This window comes from Anopheles marshallii, chromosome 3 (genome assembly GCF_943734725.1).
Source record: "Anopheles marshallii chromosome 3, idAnoMarsDA_429_01, whole genome shotgun sequence".
Taxonomy (NCBI): domain Eukaryota; kingdom Metazoa; phylum Arthropoda; class Insecta; order Diptera; family Culicidae; genus Anopheles; species Anopheles marshallii.
Genome location: NC_071327.1, coordinates 25,328,875 through 25,350,773, shown reverse-complemented (window position 1 = coordinate 25,350,773; position 21,899 = coordinate 25,328,875). Strand labels below are relative to the sequence as shown.

Below are 21,899 nucleotides of genomic sequence, written 5' to 3'. Positions count from 1 at the left end.
GTTTGTTTAGCCGAACATGACTAATTAACAAAATTCCTAAGGGAAGTACATCTGCAACTCATTCCCACTCGAATATGCTCGCTAAACTGTCACCATATAGGCAGAAAATTGGTAAGTAAATACTTAGAGCAAAATTAATGAGGTATCTTCCATATATGTAATATCATTCTGCCTGATGACGTTTGCTTACGCCCGCGAAACAACTAGGAAAGAAAGTTTGGGTAAGCGTTCATCAATACCAACGTACACGATTATATCTGTTTACTACTTTTACACATTTGAAGAAATTGGTCTCTGATTTGCAAGAAAGCTATACCAATATTGTAATAACTCTAATCTAATAAAATTTTCCTGCATTTTCTTTAAATGGACCCAATTACTACCAATTCTACTCTAGTGACATTAATAACCTTGTTTTTGTTTTATATTATTTCTTTGCACCAGCAAAGATCTTCGCGTTCTTCTGAATGAAACATTCGTCAATGTGTCGTCACAATACGGGAAAATAACCTTTCGCGTAGGAGATCTCCTTTTTCGCAAGGATGATGCTTTCGTACGATAGAAGTGGTTGGTGTCGTGTGTCATTGAATTCTTAATTCGCGTAAGTTTAAATCGCCTTTTATAAACAAGAACAATTATTTTCATGGCAGCGTGCTGGTGCAATAATTAGAAGCGATAACACATTGCCAGATGGACTAGTCTTACTAGTACGTTCTTCAACTAAGAAGGTAACAATTCTAAGAGTAAATAGTTATTAACATAGTTTGTGCATTCACTGTAATTATAACACAAACAACGCCGACGGCGCTCCCCTACGTTCCTTACAGTCAGTTTTGCATACATTCGATTACCGATACGTTGTTTTGTAGAGAATCGTTAATAAATAGCAATAGCAGTAACAGTAGCACCAATAGTGGCTAATCAATAACTAGGCATAAATTTCGACATTATAGCTGGCTGCATCAACTCGTGGAAATGAAACAATAAATCATACCGCGAATCTACCGCCGATGCTGAAACATGTGAGAGATAGGTGCATTCGTTCAGATGAGCTCATGGGTACTTCGTATCGAAACCCATGATCGACGTTAATACATATATGTACACCGCTCGTATCCAGCCCGTAGTGTGGTCGTTATTTCGTTACGATGCTAACTCGTTTTCTTTTTTCGTCGATGTGCTCTGGGACTGGTATACATGTATGTGCTTTCGCATTATTGGTAGGTGGAGTACGTCGCAGTAATTCGAATTCCGAACTCCCGCCTTCGATCAATCAACGTAAAATATTAACCCTCGTGTCGAACTGGGATCTGTCTAATTTAAATTTCGGATTTCGGTTACTCGGTCGGCAGACGAATAGGTGTGCATTCCGCGTGGGACCATCCTAAATTGACCTATAACCACACAGGCGTTACGTCTGCAGCAGCCATGTACCTCAAGGGGAGGCCTACTCCACGGCAACGTTCGCCACCGTGCTCGGTGCCTTGGCTTTGTCCTTTTCCTTGTCCTTATCCTTATCCTTATCTTCCTTCATGAATAATAGAGGGCACATTCCCAGCAGGCAGCCGATCGTAATACCAAGCACGCGCCCCTGGAGAGACCGTATTGAAAGCAAAAGAAACAAAAATGTTTAAAATGAAACCGTGCAATACGGCAACAAGAATTGTGTTGTTGTACTCGAGGAAAAGAATGATCGAAGTACGCACAAAACGAATAAAGGTGTATGGTAAATAAATTGCACTTGGAAGCTGGAAGCTCCAATTTACGGAACGAAAATATTTCATCCAATAAATAATTCCCATTGACAAGAACATCTCATCCATCATACACCGCGCTACTACTACCAACTCGATAAAAATGTATCTCCGCCATCTCCTTACCAAGTTGGCCGCCCTTCGGCTGGTTTTCATCTCCAGCTGGATGGGCGAAAGCTTCGGTGGTTTCACGCCGCTCATTTCGGCAAGCTTCTCCACGTAAAATGCAGATCCGATGCCTATTACGTCGCTGATGGTATTCCCTAGCGCTGCCGCTGCCATCGTCGATATGCACATAAATAATCCGAGCGTATGCTCAATGTAGTCTCCCTGTAAACGGTCAATGAATAAACATTTCTATTAGTAGTTCGTCTTTATTTAACGGACAATGGAAAACAGCAGGAGATAACAGACGAGGTACAGCTGTAGTATGACGGAAGGCTTATGCGTATTACTTATTATACATACCGCAATAATCATGGTGAAGTTATCGAGGAAACCAAATCCAATGAAAGGAAGCGCATTCACCAATCCGACTGTAAATGAAAACAATATATTTAACACTCCGTTTGTAACAGGTAATATTTATGGTATAAGAATGAAATAGTCTCCTGTGCCATTATAATATGATTGTGTTATTCATAAATTCCCTTTAAAATTGCTTCCTTTCAACAACTCTTCACAACAACAAAAACTCTTCCAAGGTGCACATCGTTTATCATAATAAGAAATGCAAATGTCGCTATGCATTAAATCAATTAATGAGCATCTAATTTGCATACCGGAGCATCTTACCTCCCGTTCTCCCCAACCTCAGAACCCCATGGCGCGTTTGGGTAATGTACGTCATTAAAACTTTAAACACTTTACAAACTCAACGGTTCGCTGGGTCACATTTAACACACGGCAAACAACCGCGAACCGAAAACGGGGAAAAAAACAGAGCGTCAACGCGAAATGATGCTCCGAGCATATCTCATTAGCAAAAGGACAACGCAGAAATCTTCCTTGCTCTAACGAGTTTTATTTTACCAAAGTTCCATCCGTCCATTACTTGCCCAGAAAACGGCACTGGTTGTCATTTAATTGCTTTGGAACCAATTTGCGGGTTGAAATCGAATCCCATCTTGAAGCGATTTCCACCGGCTTAGAAATATTCAACAATTGCTTCTGCTTCAAAAAGGATGGATGGGTGTCTATAATGTTATAACAAATCTTGCCCATCCGACTGCAAGCAAAAAAAACGGTTTTTGTTGAATGTACTTAAATTAAATTTTGCGTCAGTGAAAAGCAGTTAAACGCATCCAAACACAAAGATGTTAAATATTATTCTTCGCTCCGGAAATTGTTTCCCCCGAGGATCAAGAATCGTGCGTAAAAAGCAAAGAATCTGAAATGGAAATCCCCAACCGGTTCGGGTGACTTCCGGATAATGCAGCTTGGGTTACCGGCTCGCGTCCAGTTTAGTTTCCAGTAGGGCAAGTTCACAAAACACCCAAAGTCCAACCTTAAATTCCTCACTGTCAGCCAGACATATTTGACTTTGTTGTATGGGTGCGGGAGGTCCGTTTTATTATTTTTTTTTTTTTGGTTAGCTCACTGTGCCCCAACCAGTATTATGTTACAAAGAGAGAGGACCGGTTTCTGGGCAAAGGAAACTTTCACCTTTTGTGGAACGATTTTCGATCGTAACCCTTTTCTGCTCCGGAGGATAGGGAATGAAATTCAGTAGCGCAAACACGTCCTAAACCAATTCCGGCGCTGTAAGCTGTATCGTTAAAACTGTTGCTATTTCATGCAAACACTCCATGACTCAATCTAGCCTGATAATACCTGAAGGACATTCAGGCAAAGCTTCAAACGCAAAGCAAATGATGGAGGAAATTGTGAAACTTTAGCCTGTACTTTTGAAGTAATTTAAGCAACAGGATTAGTACGCATTTGACTCCTTACCCTTCCCAACATCAACTCATTCATGCACTTGCTTTCAATCAGCACTTCAATTAGCACATCTGATTCGGTTGCTTCTCAATCAACCAAAACGTTCCTTCCACTCCGTGCCACTGCTGCGTTAAATCCCTTTCCGGCCAAGGGTTCTCGGTTAGCGGAACGGGTGCTTCAATATTCTCACTCGCCGAGGGAGTATCCATCAAGTAGCTGCCACTGCCAGTACCTCGGAATGACGAAACTCACACCGTATGCGAATCAACAATTCTTTCGCTGATGACTGCTGTACTATTTTTCTATGCCCGTTTCCACTCATCACTTTTCCACCCACTTACCATCACGAGTGGGAAGCGCTTTTTTTCCGGTGCTATCCATGTACAAGAACGCTACCGTGAACACACGGCACACGGTAGCTGGACGGGAAGGAAAATTTATCAAACGATAGCCTTCTGTGGGTAGCACAACATGCACACAAACACCATTACACACACACACACGCTCAGGTGTGTAAGTGAAAAGGTTTCCTGCTGACGACCGACCCGCAGGTCGACAAATGGTTGCACACCACGACACTGGGGGCATGACAGTGCGAACACTAAATTGGTATGGGCGGTATAAACTACTGGGACGGGAATTGGTGACCGCCGCTATCTGTTTGAAAAGGATAAACTTGGCATTTGCAAACAAAAAAAAAAAAAAGAACGTCCTTCTGTTTCCGCACCGGCACTATTTCGCAACGGATTTAATGTGAGCCATTCAACGGTGGTTTCCGTGTGGTTTCTGTTTAAAGTTTTATTAATCGTAACAATCATCTTTCCAGCATTGCTGAAATGACTTCGTATGCGAACTTTAAAGATAATTTTATTAATAAAATATTTTATTCCTCAACCTGCGAGGCAATAGTACTTACAAATACTCCACCCCTCAAAACGATTTTGCACATTTACTTGCAAAAAAAAAAACAAATCCTCCTTTTGCCCACCAAGCAGCTCAAAAGCTCATTTTCATCAAATGAAATCGCAACCATTTTTATTTCATTCAACTGTCAAGCATTCCGTACACAAAGGGACAACCCAGGACTGCCATGGCCAGTCCTTCCGGGCAGGCACAATAGCATTGCGATTGTGTGCTGGGCAATAAAAAGGAACTGGTGAAGAACAATTATTTGCTTGTTCTTTCGCACAAATGGTGCTACACGTGTCACCGTTGAGGAAATGTTTTACAGGACGAGTAAAAAAAAAACCATCTTGCGGCATGAGTAAATGGAAAAGTTTCGCTACCCGTAAAATAGCAGCGGACATCCACAATTTATTTGACTTTTATTGTTGGCATTCAAATGCACCCACCAAAGCAAACAGAAAACAATTTAATATTAAACTTACGCGTGAAGGGAAATAATTGTTACAGCGTGAAGCACCATGCGTCTCCATTGCTTCAGCACGGATTTTGTAAGAACGTGTACTTACGTTTCATGAGGTCCGATGTGGCGGGCACTGGTACGGTTTCGGCTGTGATGTAGGCATGAAAAAGGTATCGATTAATTGAAATACAACCAAGAAAAAAAAACAATATAAACACACAATTTTGCACAACGCAATGTTAATGTTGGCCCCAAAACCCACCGCTTTTCCTTCTATATAACACTACATACACTCGAAACGATCTAATAAAGATGTGTTAAAGCATTGCATGGTTGGAGTATGAACAACAAACAGAGAGGGAAAAATGGAAAATTGTAGCCTTCGCAGAGAGATAGACAGAAAGCGACCAGAATTAAATTCGTTCCATGCATAATTTAACATCAAAAGCTGGCCCCGGCACTGGGGGTTCTCGCCCAATTGCTGCAGCAGCACCACAAGACACACAAAAAGGTATGAAATTAAATCATTCGAAACCAGACATTGGGTTGTTTTCTGGCCGTGTTTTGCAATGCTTCTGGGCAATGTGGTGTGCTTAGTTTCTCGCTTCCCAGTCACGATTATGTTAGGATGTTTCATGCACATTAAGTGGGTAGTGTGGGTGGGAGTGTTAGCCATTACGCACTTAACATTATCAGTATACATCGTTGCTTTTTTTTCTAACACAATTTATATAATTGTCCTAGGCGCACGGTCATGCGTGTCATGCCAATTTATGAAGCAATCATCCACCGATGGTCCTAAATTACATTCGATCACGAAAGCGACGGTCACATGCTCTCAGTCTTGTTAGCCTGTTAGTGTGTCTGTACTTTTAATAAAAGCAAACAGTAATAACAAAAACAAAACAAATAAAAAACCAAACAATCTCACACGTCGATAAGGGAAGTCATGCAATCAATAGATAATAGTGACGCAAAGGCGCATAGAATCTGCTACGTTCCAATTTTCACCATCCACCAATAGCGTCCACCAGTGTGCGGGAGGGGTTGGTTGAGGATTGTCCCTTTTCTACCTAAATCAATGTTTCATCAGGAGTGCAGAGTTACTTCCAACGTTTCGGTACTTCCCGGTGGTGCCACATGGTGTATGATGCGCACGTAGCACGATAACGCTTTCGGTATTCCACCATCGTTGATTAATGCAGGATTGGTTGATTAGTATAATCAAGGTTACTGATCCTTCGGTAAGATAAATAAGTCTATCCCATCCGTGTTGGACGCGTGCGCTAATCTTTGCCCAAGATCAGACAACATCAGGACAACATTGTGCGCTACCTGTGCTTGGGACACGTTTGATGTAAACTAAACCCAACAAGATTAATTGATGCCAACCCCCGAGAAACGTGGAGTTTTCCATTTAGGATTTCATTTCGCTCCTTCGCAATCACGGTCCATCCTATCCGGTTGCTGAATCATGCGCCTTAAAATAATGTCATAAATCATGCACATAACGTTGAAGAAATCACGGACTCCTTAAAGCAAAATTATACCCCGAACGACTTTTCCAACACGTTTCCTTTAAAGAACTTCCTGCTTACATCAAACTACAGAACTAATATCGTATTTACTACCAATTTACACGTAATTATTTATGCTACTAATACAAGGATTTCCACACATTGCATCGCCCTGGAATGCAAATTAAATCGATTTAGCGTTCGACAGCATAGCGAAATGGGTGGCACACGTGTGTCTATGCCCGGTATCGGTTAGGCGTGCAACGAAAACAGTCCACATAATGCAAAATCAATATTTACACAAAACGAGCACGAATCATACTACAACGGGTTGCAACATGAAATTAGTTCTCCCGGTACCCAGGGCCGTTCAATCCGAGGGCACTTTTTTGCTGTTGCCAAAACTGCTTCCTACCTATTACATAAACGCTACCTCCACACATTCATACATGTAATTTCGACCGTGTGTTTTTACGTATAGGAACAGAGCTGACCTACCGAAAACCGTTTACTTATATGCACCATTTCCATACCAACTCTGACTTAATTTACGTCTAAGGCATATAAGGAGAAAGATTTTAAAATAAACAAAAATGTAACAATATCGGACTACGAAATAGTACAAAGTTTTCCGGTAATAAGCATGATTTGTTCATTAAGTACTAAAAAAAACATGATCAACTCTAATCGTACCACCAAATAACGTAGGAACGTAATGAAACCCTAATAATAATACTAATTATTTTAAGTATAATAAATTTGTACATTAAATATTCTTCAAAAAATACATAATCCTACTTGTGGTACGGTTAGGGTTATTCAATTTTAATTAAAAAACCGATTTGCACGTAATTTGAGGTTGCAAAAATGCTGTCATAAATTTTTGTATTGTATGATAATATAAAAACCTGTTACAAAGGGGAGATATACAGTCAGCATGTGCGACACATTTGAACATTTTTACATGGAATTGTCTCGAACATTGGAGCTTCAGGAATATCTCGTATAGCTGGAATTTAAATCAATAAATCGCCAAATAATGAAGAATACACCCGAAGGAGTATTCGAGTTCATCGAAACGCATTTGTCTTGAAAACAACGGCTTTGCAAATCGATACCCAGAATTTCTCGCAGGCCTGAGCACCGATTGACTTTCACTCACCAGATATTCTTTACATAAGTTTGCTTCATGTAATTTATTTATTTTAAAATTAATATCTCTTTGTTTTTATAGACAAACGCAACAAACTGTAAATCATAAATTAATTGCTAAATTTAATACTTTTATTGATTAAGATTTTTAAAAATGAGAATAAAATAACTTCATTAAAAATATTTTTAAATTATTAGATTTCAATGGTAATGATACTTTTCAATATTAGAGGTACTTTTCCTTTTCCAAATACAATCTTTTTTCGAGCTTCCGAGTGTATATCTCCCTTTAAAAGAGTAATATAAGCGCAGCATACAATTTTAAACATTATAGAACAAGAGTTTGAATAAACAGGAACATGTAGCTTAGAGCGACTTGTTGCGTGTTGCATGAAGAATGAATGAAAACTAATCCAGTGCACTTTCGTTTGTCGGTTAACCTTTTACTGGAATGTAAACGCTCCCCTTAAACGTTCTAAGCATTCTAAAGGTTCATTTATCCGCAAAATGTTTTCTCTTGTAGGTTAAGCGTTAGCTAATAACATGATGGAGTTTAGCAAAAGGTTAGTAGAGTAAGCAAATCGGAGCAAAAGGTTATGAATGAAGCGCACGAGTACACGTACTCGACCTTCCTATTCCACTGCCATTCCCACAACCAACAAAAAAAAACCACCCCCATTCCACCTGCTTAGCCTAGCAGTCACTAAGTACAACGTAACCAAAAACCAAACCAACTAACACGAAAACCAATAATAAAGTAACATACACAAAGCATACCGAACTTTTTTTGCAGCCAATCTTCCGGCACCGCGCAGTAGGAACCGGTAGGATCTACATCTCCCAGGGCAGGTTTTAGTTTTGCTGGACGACCGAATCTACTTCGCCAAACGGTTGCTGCCAACTGCCCTATGTTGTAGGGGGTAGGATTTTGAATATAGTAATTCAGCCATTTCTCATACTGCTGTCGTTACGGTGGGGGGGAGTGAGGAATCGCACACGGTTTATTGGTGCTCGGGGACCGGGCAACTAATGACGGTCGGGGGAACGTTGACTACCACACGGACGCAAACACACACTTACACACAGCGATACTAGCCAAATGCCACCTGGCATAAGGATATAATGTGACCTAGAGGCAGCTTGCGTGATTACAACGTTACCACCTGTTTTACAACGATCTTGTGCGGAGTGTGCTTCATCTTTTGCTCTAGCCCTAAACCCTAGACCGAGGAATTGTGTCTAGCGTGTTATAAGTTATGAATGAGCGTATCGTTCGACTAAAATAGAATTTGCCATTTCCAGTGGCCATTGCCATATTACTGTGTACGTTGGTAAGCTCTCGTGGCTAATGGATCGTTGAGGCATTAGAATCAACATGAAATAAAATTGTCTCCCTTTCTTGTTGTACCCTTTTTACTATAAGTTATGCAATAAATTAGTGTGGTGTTGAGTTAAACGTTGAACAGATTCTCAACATATTCGTGAATCTTCAAAGATTGGAAAATTCTCAAAATATTCAAGAATCCCCGAAGATTCGTGAATTCTAATTCTTCTTTTTTTTAACTTCTGAATGAAACATTTAGATAAAGAAGACATAACCCAAGTACTCGAACGCTACCAGTATTTAAGATAGTTTATCAACATTCAAGTTCTACATTCGTAACATCATCATTGTTTATGGAACAATGAAGCTCTAAACAGCGATTCAGAGTAATTCATTCATTCGCTTAAAGCGTTATTCTGTTTTATGAACATAAATCAGATTTACCCCACACTACAATCAACAAAAGCTGAGCTGTCTCAAAAAATTAAACTGTTACTCATTTTTCCTCCCTAAAACACTACATAATAATGCCTATATAGAATCGAATCTAACGATAGCGAGTACCTAGCAGTGAAAGCATAATGTGACCTATATATTTACATATTTGGCACAAGGCAAATGATCCTGTTTTGCCATTAAATATCACATTACATAACCCACTACGGAAGGCTGGTAAAATAAAAATCACTCGACCGTAATTTACAATTACCCCCAACAGAAAAAAAACGAGAAATCACATATAAATAACGCTTAAGAAATGTACATCTAATTAGAAGCAAAAAAAAAAGGTACAAGTACTAGAAATAATACGAACGATTAGCACTTATCGATAACATTTAAATTAAAGTCACATCAATTGCTTAGAATGATAGTAGAGCAAGAGTAGAGTGGGTAGAGATAGGCGATAGATAGTGTGTGCGAATAGTGCGCAGCTGATTGTACAAGGATATCCTACTACGAGAAGAAGATAACACATTCCCTGTAGATAACGAGCGGTTACGTGCAACAACTGCCGCAGAGACAATTACACTGTCCCCGATAGAGGCAAACGTTGATAAGAGGCGTGTGGTAAACGTGTGAAGAAGTACTGGGATAATAGATAAAGGTGTTGACAGTGGGTACTTTGTTATCCGTATCAGCTTTTTTACGGACGATACAGGTGATGTTGGCTTGACATTGAGTGGGAGAGGGATTATGGGTATTGAATCTAGTTCTGGAAGATTGATTACATCATTTCAACCCAAACGGGACGGGCACAGATGAAGAATGATTCCGAATAACTAACATAAATAATAATTTGGTCCTACTCCATCCTTTCTGCGGATGAAGTTGCGCATCAACTGGCTTTTTCTGATCCATTCTTTAACTGCGGATGTAATCGGTACGATTGTGAGAGTAGCACACAACGTGCGAATTGGGAAGGAAAGCCAGAACTTGTTGCTTTTGGTGGATGAGCGTCGTACTGTACTGCGCGCGATATCAACGCACCAAACAGACGGGGGCTCATTTCTACAATGAAATCAACATCTTTGTTTACATTTAATCGTTTCTACTGGGCGCACTGAGCGTAACGTCCCCGTACAGCTGTAAAATTGGCGTTCTATTTTTGCATTTGCTGAGAGGAGCAATTCTGGCAACTTTGGGCCACCCACTACGTCTTGCGGGCAGGCAAATTCTGGCTTTCCCATTTCCCTAACGCTCGATTCCGTGGCTTTGTTAGGTTTTGTGTCGGTAAAGTGGAAAACGGGAGTGGAGAACACACACATCGAGATATTCGGAAAATGAAAAGGGGATAAAGTGTTTCTAGGCGGCTGCAGCGCGCGGGAGCTCAAGTGTTAAATTTCACCTTCAAACTTTGCCTTCACTTTGTTGGACTCGAACTGCTTCAGCGTGTTCATGAGCAATTCTCTTTCATCCTCATTTAACCTGTACACCAGATCGTGCAGCTGTTCCCGGGTTAGGGTTGAGGCTGCCTGCGTATACGACCGCGACCGGGTACCACTTCCCGCGAAGAAGCTCGTTGCATCGTTGTATCCATTTCTTCCACCGATTCGTGCAGGCTGCTGGCGGTGTAGGGCGTCCGTGCTGTAGGAAGCGGTGCATACCATCCCACCACGTATCCGGTGACTAATCCGTGGCATTCGAGGCGTACAACGTTTCGCACACCGTGACATCATACTGGTAACGCGCACCAAACACGACACGTTCGCACACATCTGCACCAACTCCTCGGTTACCGCAACGGAATTATCCGGAAGCTGTGCACGGAAAGGAAATTGGTTTCACACTGCCCAAAATCACTCTCTTATCAGCGCACACGAATATCGCTCACTCGTCTAGCTGTGTGGTACGGTGTTCGTCAAATTCGTTTCACACTTTGTCGAAACCACACTCCCCCACAGTTGGTGACAACCGCTGTGCAGGTGCTGCTGGGTTCTCGGATTTCCCTCCAAGAAAGCTGTACGGTGAGAGAAAACTCGTTCGACTTTCCCGAACCACTCTTATCAGCCCGAAAACGCAACGGAGTCTGAACGTGGGAAGGAATAACAACAAATGACAAGACAAGAAACAAAATAAGGCGACGCAAGCAGCGTACAGCAGGCTCGGCTCATTGCGTGCAGTTTGACAGTTCGCAACCAGCAAACATGTCAGGCCAGATTGATATTGAGGGTTGAAAATGCAAAATTAAGCTTTTTTCGTGATATTGCATGAATTCCAACTCCCTTTCAGCAAAGATGCGTGTTTATGGATGGGAAGTGTGCTAATGATGTGTTTAAAGTTAGATAAAAATGTACAAATCTAAAAAGTTTAAATTGAGTTTCCATTCATCCGTTGACAGCTGATGAACGCTTGACGCGCTTAAGGTCATTGTGCACGACATATGATTTATCAAGCAATTACAAATTATTTTGTACAATTTTATTTTATATAAAAAGGAGCGTAGTTTATAAATAGAAGACAGACCAAATAGTGGTCGATCGGTAGTGCTAAGAGGGATTACTTAAAACTGTGTTAGATGAGTTAGACGAGCCGAGCCGAGCTCGAGAGATAGGTCCTCAGAAGGATTTTTGGCCCCGTATGTTTGGAAGGACAATATAGAAGCCGCTACAATGACGAGCAGTATGAGCAGTACGGCGAACTTACTGACGTACAACGGATTAGACTCACCGGGCTCCGGTGGATTGTTTACGTCATGAGAACGATACCGCAGGACCCAGCCCCTGAAGTACCTTTAGGTCGTATGGTCCTTATGGATAGAGAAAGCGCGGTAAGTCTGAATTGAGATGAAGTGAAGTCATTGATGCGAGCCTCAGAGAGGCCGGGATTGGCAGACGATGGCGCTCGACTGTGAGCGGTTTAGAGGACTCCTACAGCAGACCAAGACCGCGAAGCGGTTGTAGCGCCGAATAAGCAAGTAAGTAAGCAGCAGGCCAAGACCACAAAGCGGTTGTTAGAATAACTTTTCTAAATATTTTGTTCCGCAAGCTTTTAAAAATTACTATGGCAATAACTCTGTCGTCAGTTGTGTACAACTTTACACTGAATTTTATTCACTCGGTTAGTAGCATGTTTCACACATAATTTCTCTCCATTCATTAGACTTACGTTAGCTTCACACATGCACGCTCTAAGTACAATTTTCTGGCGCTTGTGTACTGATTCGCCCAAGTTCCAAATTCATGGTACGCAATAACGGATGCGTACCGCATCCACATCTTCCTCTAAAATCATCCAGATCCAAAGCCCATACCATTCCACCGCCAAGGTTCATTTGTTTGACAAATTGCGATTTTCTCCGGATCTCGTCCACATCATCATACGAAACCCATTGATTGCCGCTGTATGCGTACGGGCCTATCCGTCCTTCGGGATCGCGCTGAACGGACCAACCCTGGCGGTTTACCTTGTCACATATTTCGTAAAACGACAAGAATCCACCGGCACGCGTAAATTCTCCTGCCTCGCCCGGCCCGTAAGACTTCTCGTTAAGCCCATTCCGGCGAGCATCGGCAAGTGAAAACGATTGTCCATACAATGGCATACCCATGACCAACTTTCGCGATGGTGCTCCCTTTTCGATCCAGTAGTTGATGGAGAAGTTGGCATTGAAGTAATCGTACGTATCACCAGGATAGTAGTACAGCGGTGCAACGTGCCCGGTTTGTTTGTCCCAGTTGCCGTGGAAATCGTAAGTCATGACCGCAATCCAGTCGAAGTACTCCGCCAGCACTGGGACTTCGTAACCGGCATCAATAACCATTTTGCTTGGAGAAACGGCTGCAGAAAGCAACCAACTACGCGGCCGGAACTCAACAGCGAGCTCCTGCACCAACTTCGCAAAGCCCTCTTTTTCGTCCGGATAACCCTTTTGGCAATCGACCTGCCAACAAACGGGGTACTCCCAGTCGAGGTCCAACCCATCGAAATCGTACTTTTCAATGAACTCTACCGCGTGCTTTACGAACCGAGCTCTAGCTGCGGCATCTCGTACCAGCTTGCTGTACTTATCGCCGAGCGAATCGTTCCACCCGCCCAGCGCCAGTGTCACCTTCGTTCCTTTGCGTTTGTGCTCCACGACTCGCTCGTAAAACCGATTGTCTATGTCGGCCCATGAATCGTGCGTTTTGATCTGCAAGCTTTCACGATCAAGCACGGCAAAGCCGTACACGATGTGGGTGCACAACGTGCTATCGATATCGTCGGGGGTGTACTTTCCATCTCCCTGTCTGTACCATGCCCAGTTTGTGAAATAGCACACCACTTTGTAGTCACCACTTCCAGGACCTAGCTCATTCGTTGGAGGTGATGGTTTAGCCGTAGTGGTGGCGATAGTTGTTGTGGGTCTTTCGGTCGGGCGCCGAGTTGATGTAGTAGTACGCCGGGTAGTTGGTGCTGTTGCTGGGCGACTAGTTGAAGACATCCGGTCATCATCCGTCGTAACGCTGGAGATCGTGGAGGTTATTGGGCGTTGCTTGTTTTTACAATTAGTATTCTCCTCCCAGTCACAGTACCCATTATTCCAGAGCGTGTTTGCTGGACATCTAGGAAAAGTGAAGTGTCCCGGAATTAGTTAATAGTTCAGCAATGATTGAATGATGCCAACTAGCTTACCTTTGCTCATAACGCTTGCCATGCTGACAAATGTAATATTTGGAGCAATCCGTTTCATGCGGAACAAACAATCGTCCATCGCAATCACTATTTGATTGATTGTAATCGAGATCGTCAATCGATGGTGTTGACGGTCTGCTGGTAGTGGACGGTCTAGTAGTCGTTCGACGGGTCGTTTTCCGAGTAGTTGATGCTGCCTTCGTCGGCATCGTAGTCGTAGTCCTAGCCGTCGTTGTTGTTCTGGATGTAGTTGTGGGCTTCCTCGTAGTCGTTGGGGACATCATGGCAGTAGTTGGACGATCACTTGGACTTGATGGTTTACCCGCTCCTAGCGTACATTTGGGCCCTGGGCCAGGATAGTTCCGCAATACACGGTTGATCGTACGCAGCAAGGGGTATTCTTCACATCCACAAAGGTTTCGGAAATCGTCCAAATCGAGGGCCCATATCATAGCACCTCCAAGACCCATTGCCTTGATAAACTCGCTCTTATGGCGTATCATGTACTGGTCGTCGAACGAAACCCACTGATCGCCTTTGTAAGCGTAAGGACCCATACGTCCCTTTCGGTCACGCACTACGTTCCAGTTTTTCTGCTGAATGTTAGCGCAAATCTGTAAAGAACATCAAACTGATTAGTATCTTCTGACGAATTGCTGCCTCACAAAACGATGTCTTACTTCGTAATATGACAAGAATCCTCTAGCACGTGTTTGATCGCCGGCTTCTCCACCTCCATAAGTTTTTGCGTTCAGCCCATTATCGTTGACATCCGCGAGCGAGAATGACTGGCCGTACATAGGCATACCCATGACCAACTTACGGGGATCCGCACCTTGCTCGATCCAGTAGTGGATCGTGAAGTTGGCGTTGAATGTTTTATCGAAATCATCCGAATGCTCATACATCGGTGCAACGTGGCCCGTCTGTTTGTCCCACTGTCCGTGATAATCGTACGTCATCACAGCGATCCAGTCCATGTAATCGGACAGCGTACGTACGTCATATCCCGCATCAATCACCTTCTTGCTTGGTGATACTGCCGAGGATAGCAAATAGCCGTGCGGTGTAAAGGCCGTCGCCAGCTCTTTCACCAAGCTGGAAAAGCCTTCCTTTTCATCAGCATATCCCTTCTTGCAATCCACCTGCCAGCACACGGGATACTCCCAGTCCAAGTCCAGCCCGTCAAAGTTATACTTCGCAATGAATTGCATCACATTTTCTATAAAGCGCTTCCGGGCCTGTGCACTTCGCACCAGCCGGCTATACTTATCGCCGGCCGAATCGTTCCATCCACCAATCGCAACCGTTACTTTTTTGCCTTTCTTTTTAAGCTCCACCACTCTCTCGTAGAAACGATTATCAATGTCTGCCCAGGAATCGTGCGGCTTAATTGTTAAACCCTCCCGATCCAGAACAGCGAATCCATACACAATGTGCGTGCACAACTCGGAATCAATATCTTCAGGAAGATATTTGCCATTGCCTTGCCTATACCAAGCCCAGTTCGTGAAGTAGCAAACAACTTTATATTCGTCCGACTCAACCGAGTTATCGTCCACTTCTGAACTGTCGGTTGCGCCGGGTTGTTGTTTCTCCGGGGACGAAATGCCGGCATTCGTTTCCATTCCTGAGGCAGAACTCTCGTTTTCTGAAGATTGATGTACAATCGGTGCTAGGAAAATAGAAACGAACAATTTGAGTTATACTTATTTTTTCCTACAAGGATGGATTATGTTGCTTCTTACGGAGTACATCGGCACTTGTGGGTGGATCTCGAAGTCCCTCTCGAATGGCAGTTAGTAATGGATGACTTCCCTGTCCACAGCGATCCTTAAAGTCGTCCAAATCGAGTGCCCAAACCATTCCTCCTCCCAGATCCATCGCTCGTATAAATTGTACCTTCCTCAGCAGGGTTTCTTTGTCGTCGAACGATACCCACTGATTGCCCTTGTACGCATACGGTCCCATTCTTTGCAGCTCATCTTGGACCACTGTCCATCCTTTGTTTTGTATACGATCACAGATCTAAAGCAAGGTGCAAACAGATCATTAAGGGTGGTTAAATGATTTCACTTTACTTATTCCACCACAGCCTTTACCTCGTAGTAGGCTAAGAATCCTGCCGCTTTGGTGAATTCTCCTGCCTGGCCAGGACCAGGGGCCTTGGCATTTAGGCCATTTTTCTTGGTGTCAGCTAGTTGGAACGACTGCCCGTACAGTGGCATACCCATGACAATCTTCCGCGATGGTGCTCCCTTTTCGATCCAATAGTTGATCGAATAGTTCTACGGAAAGCAAAACCATCATTAGAAGCTGAAACAATCTGATCTTCCTGATCATTGACTTACCGCATTGAAGAAATCAATCTCATCCTCCGGATGGTAGTACAGTGGTGCTACATGTCCAGTTTGTTTGTCCCACTGTCCGTGGAAATCGTAAGTCATTACGGCAATCCAGTCGAAGTATTTAGCCAGCGCAGCAACATCATATCCAGCGTCGATCACAGTTTTGCTTGGTGATACGGCAGCCGACAGTAACCATCCACGGGGCTTAAATGCTTCCGACAGCTCCCGCACCAGTTCCGTAAATCCTTCCTTCTCGTCGGCAAATCCTTTCTTGCAGTCCACCTGCCAACACACGGGATATTCCCAATCGAGATCCAAACCTTCGAATCCATACTTCTCCAGAAAGCCGATCACGTGCTCCACAAACTTCGACCTTGCGGCGGCACTGCGTACCAACCGGCTGTATTTATCTCCCGCCGAATCATTCCAACCACCGATGGCAAGCGTCACCTTAACGCCCTTCTCTTTTGCGGCCACTACGCGGGTGTAGAATTTGTTATCAATATCTGCCCATGAGTCGTGCGTTTTTATCGTGAGTGAGGAGTAGTCTAGCACCGCGAATCCGTACACAATGTGCGTACAGAGATCGGTACGGATGTGATCCGGCGTGTACTTTCCGTAGCCCTTCCTGTACCAAGCCCAGTTGGTAAAGTAGCAAACCATTTTGTAATACCCCGAAAGAGGTTCCAACATTGGCGGACGTGTAGCTGGAGCGGCCGTTGTGGTACGCGTCGTAGTGGTGCGTTTCTCAGTAGTTGACACAACGTATTGTGGACCATCAATGTCCTGACCCGGACCCTGCCACGCGTTGTTCTCGTCGGAGATGTTTTCCGTACTCTCCGGTACGCCACCTTGCGAGCATTTAGCACTTGCTGGCCAATCGCAAATTTTCAACTGCTGGTTCCAGTGAAGCCCATCGGCACAGCTAGCAGACTCGAGGCGGCCCCAATTACACACCAAATACTGGTTACAGTCACCCGGAAATGGAACGTGCGAATTGCCATCGCAAGGGTCATCCTCCGAGAGCAACTTGGGCGCACCAAAGGACGTTAGCAAACGGAAATACTGTTCATTGCTCACACAATTCACGTTGTCTTCCCAATCGCAGCTCTTATCCGTTTGGCTCCAGTACAGTCCCGGGCCGCACTGTTGGGCCACCTTCTTTTCGTTCACACAGATGTAGAAGCTGTCACAGCTCTTGTGTGGGTAGTACTCTCCATTGTTGCAAGTTTCCGTCGGACGGCTTACGGGTTTTTTGGTAGTAGTAGCAGGTTTTTTGGGAGGTCTTGTTGGGCTTGGAGTATTTGAAGCCACCGTAGTCTTCCGACGCGTCGGGCGAGACGTTACCATTTCTTCGGTAGTGCTGGTAGTGGTGGTCGTCCGTCTTGAGGATGTTCTCGTGGGTCTTGCCGTTGTAGATGTTGTAATCGGTTCTGGAGATCCCACGTCCATCTCGCACTTTGCTGATGCAGGCCAATCGCACAGCTTTGCCGCATCATTCCAGTGCAGACCGCCGGCACAGAACTGCTGTTTGAACTCGGACAGAACGCAACGGTAATAAGAGTTACAGTTCGTCGGATGCGCCTTGTATTGGTTGCCTTCGCAACTTTCTGCATTGCTGAGCTCTGGCATTACGAGACCTGGTACGGGGATGGTCGTTCCGACAGTTGTCGATGGAGGGCTGTATGTAGTAGTCGATGGAGTAGTAGTTCTTCGTGTTGTTCTTGGGGTAGTAGTAGTTGTAGTAGTCGTGCTAGTAGTTGTAGTTGTGGAAGAAGTAGTAGGCATTGTAGTAGTCGTTCTTCTTGTCGTTGATGTACTTTCTGGTGACCACGATGGCCAGGTGGTATGTGAATGGGCCGGTGTTGACGTTGTACTCTGTACTCCACCATCCGGACTAAATGTCATTTCGGCAGGTGACGGAGTAACCGGTTGATCAGGTCGCGAACAATCCATTCCTGATGGGACAGGCGAATCCAGTCGCCCCAGCGCTCTGTTAATGGCTCGCAGCACAGGGAATCGTTCCTCGCAACAGCGATTTTGATAATCGTCCAAATCGACAGTCCATGCTGCGATACCGCCGAAGCCAGATTTCATCACGTACCGTGCTTTAGCTGTGACCGATATAGGATCATCGTACCCAACCCACTGATCACCGTTGGTGGCGTATGGGCCAGACTTCATGTTGGCATCTCTACCCACTTTCCACTTCTGTTTGCGCACACGCTGACAAATTTCATAGTAAGCCAACATGCCCGGTTGTCTCGTGTCATCACCAGCAGTTCCGGGCCCAATCGTAGGACTACCTTCGCCGGGTGTGGCTCTGGTAGTTTGTGCTAACGTGAACGTTTGCCCATAGAATGGAACACCTACGATGAGCTTACTCTTATCGGCACCCATCTTCACCAATAGCTGCATTGTGTAATCGGTGTTGTACTGCGGATATTTATCGTAAGAACTACCGTACAACGGACTCACATGTCCCGTTTGTTCTTCCCAAGAGCCGTGATAATCGTACGACATAACGGCCATAAAGTCGACGTACTTGGTAAGGTCGGCAATATCGTACGAAACCATCAATACCTCCTTGTATCCCGAAATGCTGGTACTTATCAGCAGATTTTCCGGGTTAAAGGCTGCCCTTATTTCTTGGATTAGCTTACTAAAGTTGATCTTATCACTATCGGAACCCTTCGAACAGTCGCTCTGCCAGCACACGGGATAGTTCCAATCCATGTGCAAACCGGAAAAGCCATGCTTTTTGAGGAAAACGATCGCATTGGTTATGAAGTTTCGGCGATTAGCCGAAGATCCCACCATCTCCGAATATTTGTTGCCCACCGAATCGGTCCATCCACCTAAACCTAGCAATACAGGTACATCACCAGCAGCAGCTACCGTGCGGTAGTACATATCTGTGAGTAAAGTAAAACAAACAAACGGTTTAAGAGACTTATCTAACATTTTAAAGGAAAATACTCCACTTACTGTTGTCCAAGTCGGCCCAACTATCGAACTCTTTCATCATTAGCGTGGATGGGTCCAAGGTGGCAAACGAATATATGATGTGCGTACACAGACTAGGGTCCAGATTTTCGGGGACAAACTGTGCTTCACCCTTGCGATAAAACCCCCAGTTGGTCATGTGGCACAGCACTTTATACTCGTTTGCTGCCGCTTTCTGGAGGGCTAAAATTTTACTATAATTATTCTGTACCACCGTCACATCCTTGCTGCTCAGTAGCTGCTGATAGGGAGATCCCGCCCGATACGGCATCGGTTTGTTGGCGGGTTGTGATGGTAAAACATAGGCCGCATATTTATCCTGGAAGGAAAACACTCGGAAACTTTCCACATCTTTCGTGTCAATCGGGACCAGTTTGATTTTTTGTTTGCTCTTCACCACGCTCTTCACCTGGCTGACTCTGTCCTCTATTTCGTGATCCATATCGAGGATGCGGAATTCAACGGCATCACGCAGTGGTAGCCGCTCATCGACGCTAAAATCAACATATCTACGTTAGAATGGGGATCTTCGTGGAAGACACAAGCAGAACTACTTACAGTATCGCTGGAACACTCTCGACAGCGGACCGTAGTGGTAAAGATTTACTTCCAAAGTCATCACTCTCTGCGTCGGCCACCTGTTTCTCAAAGCCGTGCGGTGGAATTTGTTCTACGCTACTTCGTACGAAGCTGACCGGTTCCGGACGTTCGATTCTTATGGCAGTCGCCGTTAGTACCAACCAGGCACCAACAATGGTCAGCTGAAAGAATGGAACGCATTGGTGTGCAACCGTCATATGTCTGTTTGTACTTTCGCTGCACGTAGCCCCCATACTAACCCCTTTATATGGCAGAAGACTCATTCTGATGCTTTCACCTCAACGAAGCATCGGATCTAAATGGAGAAACAATAACAGAAAGAAAACTTTAACGTTGGAACAAAAGGAAGGGGACGTTGAATTGCCAAGGAGATCATAAACAACTCAACAAATCAATGAACCGAATGCTCAATAGGTCCCAAAAAAAATATAAAAAAAACCGTTCCAAAAATGGGTCACCCTCACTTCATGCCGACTGCAAAGCTGTATGCACCAAACAGAAGAGAAAAAAATTGTTTCAAGGTCTATGTCATTGGCCCACAATGGGTGCTAAAAGTGATGATTGGCGTCGCCGACACAAAAACCAGTTCTCGGCCCAACACGTGCCCATTCAACTTCAACATCCCGCGAGAGCAAAGAACTGGCGAGCATAAGAAAATACTACGCAAGCTATGATTCAAGTCCACGGCTACACACGGTACCGCTAGCACATGTAGGCCCCCGACCTACAGCAAAATGCCGAGCAATGGCAATAAACGGCGAAAGAACGATCGGTCGAGAACACTCAGGCATGGGCGGCATTGCGCAGATGTAATACATTCGCTCCAACTCCATTGCTCATTCATCCGCGTTCAAATCTCTAGCTGGAGGCTGTACCTTCGATGATCTGACGATGCAAAAACGATCGATATGAGCACTATGTTGGCGCACCACTGTACGCATCAATGATCACTACGTTTGGATGTACAATGCCACTGGCTGCGGGGGTGTAGGGGAGTCACCTCCGTTTGCGATAATTATTGATTCTGAGCTCGTAGCACTGGCACGTTCAAATCAACCATGAGGATGATATTTTTTGGGGAATGGTCAGGGTTTTGCCGTGTCGGGTAAGTAGCCTTCGGGTTTGGTACACATCGTTATTGTAGGTCAAATAATTTTAGAACAAGCTTTCGTGGAAGATATACTGAGTGACCACCAACACTTAAAACAAGCAATATTTGACAACTCTTCACTGTACAATAGTAACTTTGAAGTCAACGGAACGAATGTAGAACGAAACGAATTATATTTTACAGATCTTTTGTTTGCTGAAATACCAAAACTATAATCACTTCAGAATAGTCCTTCATATTGATAACTTTGCTATGCGGGTAGTCACTCCGTGAAGGGTGAAATAAATAATTCTTCTCCGGCTCCTTTCCGTTCCTATTCTTCGCGGGAATCGAGGTCACTTAGGCAGTGTGTAACGGGTTTCGTACGTCGTTGTCCACGCAATTTTGTTGCCCAGCACATCAGCACGTTCTGGGGGCATACTTTCACATGGTTGTGTTTCTGGAACTTGGTCACACCTTTTTGCACAGGTTGCATGTCGATCTGATCGATCGTATGCGGAGGCACAATTTTGTGTGGAACCAAAAACCTTTATTAAACGCACTTTCAAACTTTCGAGCAATTCAACTGTATGGCGAAGTATCTTCAAGCAGCTACGGAGTGGCTTTGATTGTTTGTTGCACTTTTCACATTCATCGATCTTGACCGATCAACGATGATCGGTGCGGGG

The 21,899-nt window shown here is 44.2% G+C and overlaps 2 protein-coding genes across 2 annotated transcripts; both read right to left on the bottom strand.

The window, feature by feature from the left end:
- Positions 1–1,447: 1,447 nt before the first annotated feature.
- LOC128711703 (uncharacterized) lies at positions 1,448–11,270 on the bottom strand. The gene is made up of 6 exons (XM_053806585.1): positions 10,901–11,270; positions 8,508–8,636; positions 5,168–5,209; positions 2,223–2,290; positions 1,881–2,084; positions 1,448–1,591 (listed from the first exon to the last, which is right to left on the bottom strand). Exons 1-6 carry the CDS (start codon positions 11,268–11,270, stop codon positions 1,448–1,450), a joined length of 957 nt encoding a protein of 318 aa, XP_053662560.1.
- A 1,412-nt stretch (positions 11,271–12,682) lies between these two features.
- LOC128712404 (probable chitinase 10) lies at positions 12,683–21,706 on the bottom strand. Its single transcript, XM_053807296.1, is given in 10 exon segments — positions 12,683–14,096; positions 14,167–14,780; positions 14,847–15,841; positions 15,915–16,194; positions 16,269–16,454; positions 16,518–19,429; positions 19,503–20,014; positions 20,079–20,281; positions 20,360–20,502; positions 21,598–21,706. Coding segments are annotated over 10 exon segments (7,368 nt in total).
- Positions 21,707–21,899: the final 193 nt, after the last annotated feature.

Coding starts and splice junctions, on each gene's coding strand:
- LOC128711703 (XM_053806585.1), bottom strand. CDS start 11,270: ATGTGTGCGAACGTGTCGTGTTTGGTGCGCGTTACCAGTATGATGTCA. Junction 8,637..10,900: donor AGTGAAGGCAAAGTTTGAAG/GTGAAATTTAAC, acceptor CCTACAACATAG/GGCAGTTGGCAGCAACCGTT. Junction 1,592..1,880: donor GCCGAAGGGCGGCCAACTTG/GTAAGGAGATGG, acceptor CGGTCTCTCCAG/GGGCGCGTGCTTGGTATTAC.